At 36.2% G+C, this 15,429-nt stretch overlaps 1 protein-coding gene across 1 annotated transcript; it reads left to right on the forward strand.

Annotated features, from left to right (window-relative positions):
• Positions 1–1,169: 1,169 nt before the first annotated feature.
• anxa2b (annexin A2b) lies at positions 1,170–8,297 on the forward strand. Its single transcript, XM_079845890.1, has 13 exons — positions 1,170–1,274; positions 2,100–2,154; positions 2,329–2,422; positions 4,106–4,200; positions 4,352–4,465; positions 6,431–6,521; positions 6,591–6,670; positions 6,794–6,853; positions 7,022–7,115; positions 7,201–7,296; positions 7,600–7,658; positions 7,765–7,887; positions 8,016–8,297. Exons 2-13 carry the CDS (start codon positions 2,104–2,106, stop codon positions 8,073–8,075), a joined length of 1,017 nt encoding a protein of 338 aa, XP_079702016.1. The 5' UTR covers positions 1,170–1,274; positions 2,100–2,103; the 3' UTR covers positions 8,076–8,297.
• Positions 8,298–15,429: the final 7,132 nt, after the last annotated feature.

The raw sequence follows: 15,429 nt of genomic DNA on the forward strand, positions 1-15,429 counted from the left end.
GTAATTTTCGTCCAAACTGACAGTTTTCCATGTATTTAATACATGATGAACAACTGAAATTCATGACATCAGAGATGAGGAAAAAGGTGTATGCATCTCTGTGTCAAATGCAGTGTTGGTGATGCATTACGTGTAATGTGATATTACGTAATCAGATTACTTTTGTCAAGTAACTAGTAAAGTAACATTACTTTTAAATTTACAGCAAAATATCTGAGTTGCTTTTTTCAAATAAGTAACGAGAGTTACTTTGTTTTCCCATTTATTGACTGATAGCTCTACTGTTCCCATGTTGAGAGAAGTGCAGAAGTGTTGTGCGCGCTGTGTAAACAGGATGGTTATTGTAGACTAAACGTGAGCAGGTATTTACTCATTCCACTTGCACAAAAACAGATGAAATATTCCTCTTTATTTATGAAGGAAGGAAGAAAGGAAAGTTCAAGGAACTTGAACCTTCAATCGCAAAGTTTCTTGGGGAACGCAAAACATTTGCAAGAAAATGCAAAAGAATTGACTTATAATTTTTCTTTCCATCTAATTTCTTCCCCACCACCATGTCCCTTTAGGGGCTCCGTAGAAAGGTCCTTTACATTTGCCAAAAATATAACTTTTCTGTTGTTATTAAAAAACAAACAAGCAAACCCAGCCCAGGTTAGAAAAAGTAACACAAAAGTAATGCAATGCAAGACAGTTACTTTTTTAGGGAGTATCGCAATATTGTAATCCATTACTTTAAAAAGTAACTTTCCCCAACCCTAGTCAGAGTTTTGTGATTTACCATTGGCAAATCCTTGTACCTTGTAAGAATGATGCAGATTATTTGTTTTAGAAACTGCATGTGCATATTTCAAAACATCTGACATCAATATTAGGCTACTCAATGTAATTTTGTCTATGTTCATTTTCATTGTAAACCACTTCCAGAATGTGGCCAGAAATATGAAATAATAAATTCAAGCAATATATATTTATTTATTTATTTATTTATGATGGCAGTGATAAAATGAATAGTTATACTGTAGTAGCCTTGACTGTAGTAACTAGGACGTTTTGGCACAAAGTGTGATTACATTGGTAAATTTGATAAGGAATGTGTAGCCCAGTAAATGGATAACTAATAAGTGACTTTTGGGTCTGCATCTTGAGTGGGTGTGTGTGTCGATTGATAGGAGGAGAAGGTGAGTCATTGGCTGGCTGTATTTAAGAGGTAATCCCATAGAGAGAGATACAACTGGAACTCCAGAGATACACCTTTGCACTCCACAGCATCTAAGGTAAAACGCTTATCCTCTGTTCTCCACTTATGTTCCCTACTGGTTCTCTACTGATTAGAATAGACTGAAATATAAACTGAATCTCTTGACAGGACTACTGCAGTATTGTGAATATTATCAAAAGTCTAGCATTGTCAAAAAAAAACCTGATTGTACTGCATCTTGTTTTCTAGCTCAGTATCTGCAGAAAGAGCTCTAATGGTCTTGTTTTGTGTGTGTGTTCATGTTTTTCTATCCCGGTGGGGACAGAAAGTTTTGTGTGATTAAGTTTATATTATAGGGTTAGTGTAAGGGGATAGAATACACAGTTTATACAGTATAAAAATCCTCAGTCATTACATCTATGGAGAGTCCCATATGTGTGTGTGTGTGTGTGTGTGAGATGGTCAGAAGTTCACTGGTCTGAGGAATGTGTCCTGGGTGTGTGTTCGGGTGCGCCTGAACAAAGTTCCAGGAAACCTTCTTGTCTCCTTCGCAACTCACCTCGTAAACTGCAGGGTGCTAAGTTTAACCGCTGCTGTGTTGATAAGGAACAATAACCAACCTAACAGATGTAATTTAGCCTTTAATAATAATGTACACCTTTCTTATTGACACCTGTAAGGCCAGGACAATTGCTTATTGACTTGCATAATTGCCTGTGATGACTTTGAAGCCTTTATCTACACTGCCCCACTAATCACTGTATCTATGACAACCATCACTTAGACCTTTGAAACTATGGGCGAGGTTGTATTTTACAGTGACTTAAAACACAGATTGTATCTCTTATTTCATGTACTCATTTTTAACCTTGTATGATTGTGTGTTCTCTGTCCTCTGCAGGAAAATGGCTTTAGTGTCTGAGTTTTTGACAAAACTTACATTGAGTTATGGAGGGGTATGTATGACAATTGTAACATAAAATGCAGTATTATCAAAAATGCAACAAAGTACATTTCTTCGTTAGTTAAAGTGGCTATTAAGAAGTCATTATTTGATTTTGGCCAAAATATATTTTCGATTCTGTTCTGAATATTATATAGCTATATTTCTATATGTATTTTTTTTTCAGGAGAGAGAACCTAAATGCCCTACGGTGGTGCCAGCTTATGATTTTAACCCAGAAGACGATGCAGCTAAAATAGAGACAGCCATCAAAACCAAAGGTAAGGAATAGTGACATCAATACATCACATTATCCCCAAACATTTGCAAAGGGGCTTGTAAATTATATTTTTTCACCATAGTATGTCTTGTGGAACACTAAAAGCAGTCCCCAATGGCATTTCATAATTGTTTCAATGAAATATTTCTTTCATTGTTTTTGTATTTGCTTAGCAAACAAATTTATCTTTGGCCTTCTGTTTTGGCAATCCTTCAACAGGATGTGTGGTACAATGGGTGGAGAGCGCTTCTCTGTTGAACTAGTATTTGTGAATAAAATGCTAACTGGCAAATATGAGTAAGTGTCTTGGGATTTGTATTTAGGTAGCATCTGCAAATATATGCATCATTTCAGTTCAGTAGAAATAAAAAGAAAAAATGGGTTTGTGACGCCTGCTAAGACACATTACATTTACAGAAAGAACATAACAGTTTTCCCTCACAGTACTATTCAACAAATATTTTGCTGAACAACATTCGAGTCAGTGATTTTATAATTTGAGATTGGAGAAAAAAACAGTTTATTAACAGAAATTATTTCCAGTATCTTATTGAAAACATAATCAATTTTTAATAAATCAGTGCTTGCCAAACAGGTTACTTCCTTTTTTTTATACGAAAAAGTAATTTCTTTATAGTATTGTTTGTCAACTCTGTTACAAATTAGACAATGTGTAGAAACAACATTGGTAACATAGTTTGAAGGTAACAGGATTGACAATTTTAATTTGTTTAGCCAAAAGTTCCACTTGCTTGCAGAAATGCTAAGAGCACATGGCACTAATGAAATCATGATTAAAAGACTTTTAAACAACCCACTGTGTGATACATTTTTAAAGTTTTCCTTTTGCTATTGTGGTAACAATTTTGACGTTTTACATAATAACTCTTGGTGTAAGAAGAACCTTTTAGATTAAAATATTTTCTCAGAGAGAGCACACATTCAGATCTTATCAGTGAGGGAAAATTACATCATTTCCTGTATCTTACATAGTTGTGGGAAATATTTAGCTAGGAAATAATTCCACCAATTTAAAGGCAAAGTATGGTATGGTAGAATTGACCCAATATTTATGGACACATTTTTATAAGATAAAAGTTAAACAATTTTTAAACAATTTAATGTTGTAGAATTAGGAAAATTACTATTTATGGCTTTTATAAATAAAACAAAATAATATAAATATTACCAAAAGAAAAGTAAAATAAAATATTTTGATTACACAATGATGGAAAAATACACTGACCAATTTGGACAACACGAAATCAAGATTATTAGCTAGCCTATATAAGACACACTTTTTTATAGAAAATATCATATTGTTGTGGCCTATAACATCTTGTGATCAATGACAATGAATTAATTAATTAAAATAATTCAAAATGTAATCATTTGGAGAGAAAAAACAACTGAAAAAATGCCTTTGGACACCAAATGGACCTGCAATTATAGAATCACCCACCAGCTAAATGTGTAAGTGCGTGGGATTGTGCACTCTGTTCCTTTAAGATATGTAGGCCTATGCTAGTACTAGCGCAGTGCCACATTAGCTAATGACTGTTTAATGATTTTATACTAGGAAATAAAAAGGTGCAATTCCTTCATGGCCTTATCTTAATAAGGCTCTCTGGCTTTCTCAATGACCATCTTCTCCTCTCCTTCTCGCCTTCATTTATCTTTTCAGGCATTGATGAGCAGACAATCATTGACATTCTGACAAAACGCAGTTGCTCACAAAGGAGCGAAATTGCGTTTGAGTATGAAAAACGTGCAAAGAAGGTAGGCCCTATACACCATAATTATTTAATAAAAAAATATGTATTTTCTGTTTAAATTGGATAATCTGAATGAAAACTATATTTTAATATATTGATACGTAAATATATTGTCTATCAAATTTCCACATAACCAAACACTGTTTTTGTTGTAGGATTTGGTAAGTGCCCTGAAGGGGGCGCTCTCAGGCTCTTTGGAGCATCTGATTCTGGGGTTGATGAAGAGCACAGCACAGTATGATGCCTCTGAACTGAAATCATCAATGAAAGTATGTTGCATTGATCTGTAATCGTTTATGAAAACTCTGCTTGCTTTATTTGGTCAAAATACATTCAATTGAATATTGTATAATATAATAATATTATTTATAATAATATTATTAATTATATAATTTAAAATAACTGTTTTCTATTTTAATATATTTTAAAATGTACTCATTACTAGAGTCTTCAGTGTCACATGATCCTTCAGATATTTTTCTAATATGCTAAATTGGTGCTCAAGAATCATTTCTTATTATTATCACAGTTAAAAACAGTTGCGGTCCACTTAGTGAAGCTCCTAAACGTAATTTCAGGAGGAGTGAACCCATCTAATCTTTCAATTAACTACTGGTGTTCTGTCGATTTGTGCTATAGCCCTATTCATGTGGTTTGAGGTTTTGTTAACTATACCTACCCCTACCCTAAACTCTTAACCTACCCTTAAAACAATGAAAGTATAGTGTTGGTTGCACCTTGCTCCGGCATCAGCTGTTTTGGCATCTCTCCACCTTCCCAACTCCATCAACATAATTTAGGCATCTTGCTACCAGACTCAATATCCAAGTATTAGTAATCCCACTGGATAGTATATCTACAGGTGCTGGTCATATAATTAGAATATCATCAAAAAGTTGATTTATTTCACTAATTCCATTCAAAAAGTGAAACTTGTATATTATATTCATTCATTACACACAGACTGATATATTTCAAATGTTTATTTCTTTTATTTTGATGATTATAACTGACAACTAAGGAAAATCTCAGATTCAGTATCTCAGAAAATTAGAATAGTACTTAAGACCAATACAAAGAAAGGATTTTTAGAAATAATGGCCAACTGAAAAATATGAACATGAAAAGTATGAGCATGTGCAGCACTCAATACTTAGTTGGGGCTCCTTTTGCTCCTTTTGACATGGCACCCCAAACCAACACCGACTGTGGAAACTTTACACTGGACCTCAAGCAACGTGGATTGTGTGCGTCTCCTCTCTTCCTCCAGACTCTGGGACCCTGATTTCCAAAGGAAATGCAAAATTAACTTTCATCAGAGAACATAACTTTGGACCACTCAGCAGCAGTCCAGTCCTTTTTGTCTTAAGCCAGGCGAGACGCTTCTGAAGCTGTTGTTCCTCAGTGTGGCTGTTGTTCAAGTGTGGCTTGACACAAGGAATGCGACAGCTGAAACCCATGTCTAGCATACGTCTGTGCGTAGTGGTTCTTGAAGCACTGACTCCAGCTGCAGTCCACTCTTTGTGAATCTCCCCCACATTGGGTTTTGTTTCACAATTCTCTCCAGGGTGCGGTTATCCCTATTGCTTGTACAATTTTTTTCTACCACATCTTTTCCTTCCCTTCGCCTCTCTATTAATCTGCTTGGACACAGAGCTCTGTGAACAGCCAGCCTCTTTTGCAATGACCTTTTGTGTCTTGCCCTCCTTGTGCAAGGTATCAGTGGTTGTCTTTTTGTCTTCCCCATGATTGTGTAGCCTACAGAACTAGACTGAGAGACCATTTAAAGGCCTTTGCAGGTGTTTTGAGTTAATTAACTGATTAGAGTGTGGCACCAGGTGTCTAAAATATTGAACCTTTTCAGAATGTTCTAATTTTCTGAGATACTGAATTTGGGATTTTCCTTGGTTGTCAGTTATAATCATCAAAATTAAAAGAAATAAACATTTGAAATATATCAGTCTGTGTGTAATGAATTAATATAATATACAAGTTTCACTTTTTGAATGGAAATAGTGAAATAAATCAACTTTTTGATGATAGTCTAATTATATGACCAGCACCTGTAAGCTCGAGCTGAAGCTGCTTCCTTTAGCCCCTCCACTGTGAACAGCTAGCCAAATACGTTTAACCGTATAGCTTAAAGATTATATGGGCAAACTCGTGGAATATTTTATATACACAACTTTGCTTTCATTCATTGTATTCATGTGACCTTGCCATGTGTTTTGCAGGGTCTGGGCACTGATGAGGATAGTCTTTTTGAGATGGTGTGCTCTCGCAATAAAGAAGAGCTGATGGAAATCAAGAAGGTCTACAGAGAAAGTGAGTGCCCTTAAAAAGCATAACAAGCACACATACACACTGGTATTCATACCCCCTTTTCTCCTGCAGTGTTTAAGAAGGAGTTGGAGAAAGATGTTTCTGGAGACACATCTGGTGATGTTGCCAAGCTGCTCCTGGCCCTTGTACAGGTAACATAAATTTCTCATACATATTTCACAATATGCAACAGGAAATTCCTTTACTGCCAACGTAGACTGCAAATTGCAGATCCTGTATTGCTGTGCTCACGCTGTATACATTTATGTCCACAGGGCAAGAGAGATGAGCCAAGTAATGTGGTGGACTATGAGAAGATTGACAATGATGCAAGAGTGAGTAGAGCCCTTTTAACTGAAGAAATTCATTAGTCATAATCGAAGAGTATTTATTCAACATGTTTTAAAATAACATTATGATAAACCATTGTGCATTCAGAAGACTGCTGGAATAACCAAAAATTATACTTTTTGTAAACCTGTGTCCATTATGGTGATATTTAGGCTCTTTATGAAGCTGGAGTGAAGCGAAAAGGAACTGATGTGACCATCTGGATTTCAATCTTCTCTGAGAGGAGTGTCCCACACTTGCAGAAAGGTGACACATGAACAGAGATGTATTTAAATTCAACTGTCATTATCATCCTTTGTGCAACAACCTAATCAAAGCCTCTTTTTCTCAGTGTTTGATAGGTACAAAAGATACAGCCCATATGATATTAAGGAGAGCATTCGAAAGGAGGTGAAGGGAGATCTGGAAAAATCCTTCCTCGCACTAGGTATCTATCAGCTGTCTATTCTTCATATATAAGCTGGACACTTAACACTTTGTGCTTGGCAGATTTGATGATGGTTATGCCAGCTGGCTCAGTTATTTTTTCACACTCTTACTTGCTTCCTTGGGGATCCCTTTATCATGTCTTATTAAACATAATCACAAGCTGTTTGGTGAGGAACATTTTGTGGAAAGCCCCGTGGAAATGCATCAGTGGCAAGAAGCCAGTGGAGAACTGAAGAGAGACTCCTACCAACGGCTGAGAACCTGTAACCTTTTCTTACGATTGATCTCTGTCTTTCTGCAGTTGAGTGCTTGGAGAACAAACATCTGTATTTTGCCAGCAGACTCAATGACTCCATGAAGGTGAGTATCTAGTTTTGACCACATGTCATTTGACATGTAAGGAGATGACACTGGCTGAATTTGAGTTATGCGGGTCAGTTTCTTCTATCGATTTTGATGTTTACAGAGTAAAAGTGTGAAAGAGAAGGTAGTAACCCGCATCATCGTCTCCCGCTGTGAAGTCGATCTAATGAAGGTCCGTACAGAGTTTAAGAGGAATTTCGGAAAATCTCTGCACCAGACAATTTCAGTAAGTATCCAATTGTCTTCATCTTTCTTATGTTTTGTTATTATCTCCCTCTTCTTTTCTTTCTGCTCTTAGTTTGCCTTCATTCAAGAAGCATTTTAATCAAAATTTCGTTGTCTTTTTCTCTTCAGGAGCACACTAAGGGTGACTACCAGAGAGCTCTACTGAATCTCTGTGGAGGAGATGACTAAACATAATCTATAATCTTCTGCTGCAGATGTCTAGCTGTGACTTTTCGAAAAAAATTAGCTAAAATGCAGTATTATTATAAGCATTGTGTTTTCTTGTGCCAGTATGACTGATGTTTACTATTAGGTAAACTGATCACATTTCACTCAGACAAAATATTGTTGTTAATTTTTGTTGATATTAATAAAAACAATTGTAAGTACACATGGTTTTGAATGTTAAATAAAAAAAAAAAAGTAAAATATTCACTTTCCCATGGCCATGGAGCGTAATTAAAGATTATGGGTCACATTCAGCGGACAGACATACATGTATAACCGCTGGTAATGATGGGAGAAACTAAGCTTTTCAAACATTCAAAGCAATTGGTTCAATTGATTTGCAAAATGATTCAAGTTTTTGTATCTACAAGTTAGAGTAATTGGCATGACGAAAGATTGGAAAAAAAGCTCCTGAAAAAAGTTTGAAAACCCCTGTGCTAAAGCATTAAAGCAGCACTAGGTAACTTTTCAACCTTTATAATATATTTTCAAACCTCTTGTGATGATACATCGACTTACAATAGGTTGAATGACACGTCTGCCATAGCCTGACGGGGTCTGTATCGTTTTTAATCGTACTTTAAAAACTTCGGGTTTCGGGTAGTAACCTGAGAAAAAAAAGAACTACAAAATTCGACTGCTTCACGGCATATACGTCACTTCCACCACCAGCCCCACTTCCTTAAATTCGGACGTGCGAGCCCCACTATCATTTGTTTGCCGAATGTTATAGTCATGGCCGAAGCAGCACAGAAAAATAAGAAAGCAAAGGTTTTGTCGGAGGAAAGCAAAAAGAGGAAACGAGAAAGTGATCGGATTAAAGGCAGGACGAGGATCAACATTGGGCCAGCCTTTGCTCGTTGGCGTGAGCTGAAGGAGGAGGGGCTACATTCTTGCAAGTAAATACGTAAGACGTACAAAATCATATTTTAGGATATCTAACCATTCTTTGATATTGGTTTATTTGTCTTGCCTCAAGCTATAATGCAAATCGATTTTTCAAATTTGCAGATTCATCTATGGTAGCTTGATATTATAATATTGACGATATATGGTTATTACCTACCACTCAAACATTGAATTGAAGTATCATATAGATTCCTTAAAACGGTAACCAATAGACTCGGCTACTATAATGACGCTGACTTGTAAATGTGAGCATCGCGATCATTTGGCGTTTGAAAAAAAAAAAAAACATGAAATTATATTCATATGACATGCTGAAACATATGCCACTGTAACGTTACCTGGGATGAAGACATTTCACACGCGACGCAAGCAGAACACCTGCATGTGAACTCCATAGACAGGTGAACTCCTCCTGCAGTGTTCAGGGCTATCATGGTTGTCATGTCAATAAATGCACGTGCGAAGCATCCACTGATGTAAGATGACGAGTTTACGACAGTAGTAGAGGACAATACTGTTTCCCAACTGTAGGGGGACCCAGAGAGCAAAACCTACCTAGTGCTGCTTTAAGAGTTCCTTTTACTGGAACTACGGGGCCCAGCCCAGCCCCTAAAAAACAACACCACACCATAATCATCCCTCCACCAAACTTTACACTTGGCACAATGCAGTCAGGCAAGTGCTGTTCTCCTGGCAACCGCCATTAAAAAGCTCCGACCTCTTCTGGAACGGGGGGTATGGAGTAGCAGCTCTTTTGTATTTAAAGGTACAAACGAAAATGGAAAACAAAAATTTGCTCACACCCAAATAGAGGCAAATTGGACATACTATAATAAATTATCTGTGGGGTATTTGAGCTGAAACTTCACATAGGATGCAGCCTTCAATGGACACGCCTTCGAAGGCCAAGATGTTTGGAATGAGTGTTGTAAAATGTGTGTGTTGCGACGGTCTAGTCTACTGCGGATTGTTCTTGACGCCTAGCAACTGTGACAGCTGCCATTGATGAGTGACAGTAACGTTTGTATTGGACTTTTTTGAAAGTTATGTTAAACAGTTTGAAAACAAATCAGGGTTGAGGTCAGGATTCTTTGCAGGCCAGTCAAGTTCCTCCACACCAAACTCACTCATCCATGTCTTTATGGACCTTGCTTTGTGCACTGGTGCGCAGTCATGTTGGAACAGGAAGGGGTCCTCCTCAAACTATACCCACAAAGTTGTGAGCATGAAATTGTCCAAAATGTCTTGGTATGCTAAAGCAGGGGTTTTCAAACTTTATGATGCCAAGGACCCCCAAATATGATTAACCTTTTATGAGCGACCCCCTTCCTAAAATCCATCTATATATTTGTATGTATGAAAAAAACATTTTAACTGTTAGATAAATAGTAAGTGTGACATTATAAATACAACATATTGTTTCCAAACTTAAATTGGCTATAATTAATGCCGGAAGTATAAACCTGAAGAAGAAAATTTTCAATTAAAAATTATTTGTATAAGCAACTTTCTTAATAAATGTATGTAAGCTTACGTACTGTGTTAAGAATACTGCCTTACCACCCCAGTGAGCGAGATAAAGGGGACTATAGTGAAAAAAACTCCCTAGAAAGAAACAAAGCAAACATACAATTCTGGAAAGTATAGTCAAACCAAATATTATTTAGACACCAGATTTTTTACTAGTGGGTGCAGGACACTATAGTTCATTTATGTAAGTGAGGATAGCAAATTTCCAAGATTCCAAGTGTTTTTCTTTAATTGCTAATGCGACCTTTTACACCACAGGCTGAACAAAATTATGTATTGCTTGGTCATTGGTTGACTTAAATTGGTATTATCTAATTGTGTACTTAAATTGAACAGCTGACAGCTGATTGGTTGATTGTAATCATTATATACCTTTCTATCAAAGTTATCTGACATTATCAAGATTAAGTTCTTGTCATATTTCATTACCATTTACTAAACTATCGCGAATAAACTGATAATGTGAGAAAATGTTGAAGGTGTCTGAATACATTTTGGTTTGTATGTATACAGCAAGAAAGGTGAGACACATTTAGAAACTAAACAGAATGTTCGATAGACTTTATCCATTTTTGCTTTGTCTTTTTATTTTCTGAAATTTTCTGGGGACCCCTTAGAACCTTCTGGAGGACCCCTGGGGGTCCCCGGACCCCAGTTTGAAAAACCCCTGTGCTAAAGCATTAAGAGTTCCTTTTACTGGAACTACGGGGCCAAGCCCAACCCCTAAAAAAAAACACCACACCATAATCCTCCCTCCACCAAACTTTACACTTGGCACAATGCAGTCAGGCAAGTGCTGTTCTCCTGGCAACTGCCAAACCCAGACTCGTCCATCGGATTGCCAGACAGAGAAGCGTAATTCGTCACTCCAGATAACATCTCCACTGCTGTAGAGTCCAGTGGCGGCGGGCTTTACACCACTGCATTCGACGCTTTGCATTGCATTTGGTGATGTAAGGCTTAGATGCAGCTGCTCGACCATGTAAACTATTATAGTCTGAAACTATTGACTCTGAAGAAAGTTGGCGACTTATGCACACTGTGCCCCTCAGCATGCGCTGACCCCCCTCTGCGATTTTATGTGGCCTACCACTTCGTGGCTGAGTTGCTGTTGTTCCCAATTGCTTCCACTTTGTTATAATACCACTAACAGTTGAGCGTGGAATATTTAGTAGTGAGGAAATTCCACAAATGGGCTTATTGCACAGGTAGCGACCTGTCACGGTCCCACGCTTGAATTCACTGATCTCCTGATAGTGACCCATTCTTTCACAAATGTTTGTAGAAGCAGTCTGAGTGCCTAGGTGCTTGATTTTATACATCTGTGGCCATGGAAGTGATTGGAACACCTGAATTCAATGATTTGGAGGGATGTCCCAATACTTATGGCAATATAGTGTGTTCACCATAGTCAATTTCTGTATAAAGAGTAACTATATATAATCACATCTTAGTAAGATATGTCAACATTTGAGCTGCTTTCAAAGTTTTTATTTTATTTTTACATTTTATCATGATATTTGAGTAAGTTGAAACCCAATACTGTTATCCAATATACGGTCACAATATACAGGTGTTATATTGTTGGATATATGTTGGTCCACTGTGTTTTCTGAGGTCCAAGGTCAACGCAGCCACATACCAGGAAGTTTTAGAGCACTTCATGCTTCCTGCTGCTGACCAACTTTATGGAGATGCAGGATTTAATTTTCCAACAGGACTTGGCACCTGCACACAGTGCCAAAGCAACCAGTACCTGGTTTAAGGACCATGGTAACCCCATTGATACTGAATTTGGGATTTTCCTTAGTTGTCAGTTTTAATCATCAAAATGAAAAGAAATACACATTTGAAATATATCTGTGTGTAATGAATGAATATAATATACAAGTTTCACTTTTTGAATGGAATTAGTGAAATAAATCAACTTTTGGATGATATTCTAATTATATGACCAGCACCTGTGAGGACAGAGTGAGTCGACAACATTACGTTACAAATACTTGTGTTTAAAAGTGTATAGAGACAATTTCTCTCAAAAAATCCTGTCGTCAGTTTTTGGATATCTGGAAAATAAGGAGAAAGAATATGCAAAAGTTGGCTCTCTAGTGATGGTCTTCATTATTATATGTAATATTAAGCACTGGAGTGATTTTTGTTTAGTTTTGTGGACCTACTTTGATACCTTTATATAACTTTAAATCAACATTTTATGTATTCCATACGATTCTTCAGTCTCAACTTAAATGATCAATATACAGGTTATCCATTACAATGTGTCTCTCTGAGACATCAGCCCCAATTATTAAGTAGCCTTTGAGAAAGGGTATGCTTACTTTACAGTATGTCAACCAGACTGATGATGGTTGGTTCATTTAAAATATTAAGAATATTGTTCAAATGTTCCCTTACATCAAAAGATATTCATGTATCAATATTCTCCAGTGCTTTTTAGATATAGAAATATACGTTTAAAATATACATAAATATCTAAAGTTAATATATTAACTTTAGCACTATAGCACACCAGGGCCGGCCCTGACCAATTTGCTGCCCTATGCAAGATTTTACTTGGTGCCCCTTGTATCAAGGTTTAGCACTACATGTTATCAGTCTAAGTTGTGGAAACACTGCTACTGTTTTATTTTTGTAATGCATTGATGTTTTTTTTATTTTTTTATAGTTGTTTTATATGATGTCCAGTCCTTTCTACCCCGTCATTGTGTTCATGATATTATTATTATTTATTTTTTTAAAGGCTGATGATAGTTAAACTATACAAAAATAGCACCTACAGCCTAAACACAAATAGCAAGAGTGCATCTGGCATTCATTCACAAACTATTCATTGAGAACTAGCAAAAGTTTCTTCCACTAAACTATGCACATTCATGTTTTCACCATGAATTAAACTGAGAAATTTGGATATTTAATGTGAAATTTACATAAAATGATGCTAAATAAACCTGTATATAAATATCATTACTAATTTCGGCAAATACATTTTAAAATTGCCATATGTCCCCTTAAAACTGCACAACTGTAGAATAAAAACATTAGGCTATTAAAAAAGTGATATTACATGCGTTTTAAAAAACAGATATGATTTTTTTTTTTACAAAATCACACTGTCTGTGGCCTCTGGAGAACCCAGAACGACTGCTTGCATATAGTTTAAGGAATTAATCAGAGAACATTAGTATTTTACTTCTATGCAGGTAAATAAACTGTTCATTCATTAGCCTGTCACTTTACCTCTGTCTTTACACTGCAAAAAATGCTCTTCTTATTTAGTATTTTTCTTATTGTTTCCAGTCCAAACATCTAAAAATTCTTAAATCAAGATGCATTTACTAGATAAGTAAAATTACATAAGATATATTTTCCTTGTTTTCTGGGGGGAAAAAATCTGAATGAAGTGAGTTTTTGCTTAAAACAAACTAAATTATCTGCCAAATGGGGTGAGAAAAATTATCTTATTTCTGTTTGGGACAGAAACACGATTTCAATCAGAAACTAGATTATTTTTCTCACCCCATTGGCAGATCATTTAGCTTGTTTTTAGCATAAACTCACTTAAGAAAAAATATAATTTTACTTATCTAGCAAATGCATCTTGATGTAAGAATTTTTAAATATTTAGACTAGAAAGACAAATACTAAATAAGAAGAGCAGTGTATCCCTTATCTTCCCTGCATCAGAGGCTTCTGTCTTTTTTTTACACTACAATTCGGCAACTTTCACTGAGTCTACACCTTGAGCGAGTGGCCAAGCACCCTAAAAAATGAAAGCAATCCTGTCTACATTAGATGCGGCACGACACAACAAATCCCCCCAACGTTAACCTGATCACGCGTTATATTTCTGACGCAGTTCAAGTAGCTCGGTGGGGGAGATTGATGAGGTGGACCGGGAAGAGGCGGGGGACTTGGTTAAGTTTTTTGCGCTTTATTTGGTAATATTACAAATTAATATGAATAAAATAGTATCAGTAATACATTTTGGCGCCCCTATAGATGAGTGGCGCCCCTAGCATTTGCCTATTCCGCCTATGCCACGGGCCGGCCCTGTGGCACACTATCACTTTGGAATAAGATCTCTAGTATTAACCTGCTGCGCAGCAGTAACCAGACCGACTTAATGCCTTGAATATGCTTTAATTAGATCATTTTCAGAGAGAATCCCCACAGCAAAAAAAACAAAAACAAAAAAAAACATCCGTTTATATAGGATATGTACTTTAAAGGTAACAATCACCTCAATTTTTCTCTAATTTGATTGGTTCTACATATGTGCAAATTTGGCAACCCCCTCCCTCCTCTTTTACTGGCAAAGTAAATTTATGTCTACCCAAATCATGGGTCTATTAGTTTGTTTCTTACTATGACATGGGGCTATTATATAACCGACTAGCTGCGTTTCCACTCTTTCAACATTTAGTTTTCAAAAGGATATAAATTAATCCTGCAAGAAAAAAAATAAAAAAGTTGGTAATACAAAAATTCCTCCAATATAAATTTTATATTGATATTTATAAAAATATCTTGTAGACTAGCAGTTAAACCTGAAGTAAATGTTGACTTTGATGTCTGAACCGTATTGACAACTGGTTTTATTTGAACAATATGCATTTGTATCCACTTTTGAACAGTTGTAAAAAGAAAACCATGAACAGTCATAGGTGTTAGATGTGAACTGGCAAAAGATCAATAAATCTGGTTTGGTTGTTTTTTTCAGTAACAAACACATATGCATTCAAAGATTACAGATCAACATAGAGGAAAGAAATTCATAACAAATAATTGTGTATGTAACATTCAGTTGTTAATCAATGTGGAATATCAGGAAGCTGGTGATTTTAGACTGATTGGAGTG

Source organism: Gobio gobio (genome assembly GCF_949357685.1).
Source record: "Gobio gobio genome assembly, chromosome: 2".
Lineage (NCBI taxonomy): Eukaryota > Metazoa > Chordata > Actinopteri > Cypriniformes > Gobionidae > Gobio > Gobio gobio.

Bases quoted from the DNA above. Each gene is read 5' to 3' on its own strand.
- anxa2b (XM_079845890.1), top strand. From the start codon at position 2,104: ATGGCTTTAGTGTCTGAGTTTTTGACAAAACTTACATTGAGTTATGGA. The intron at 2,423-4,105 runs GTAAGGAATAGT...TTATCTTTTCAG, and splicing joins GACAGCCATCAAAACCAAAG to GCATTGATGAGCAGACAATC. The intron at 6,854-7,021 runs GTGAGTAGAGCC...GGTGATATTTAG, and splicing joins AGATTGACAATGATGCAAGA to GCTCTTTATGAAGCTGGAGT.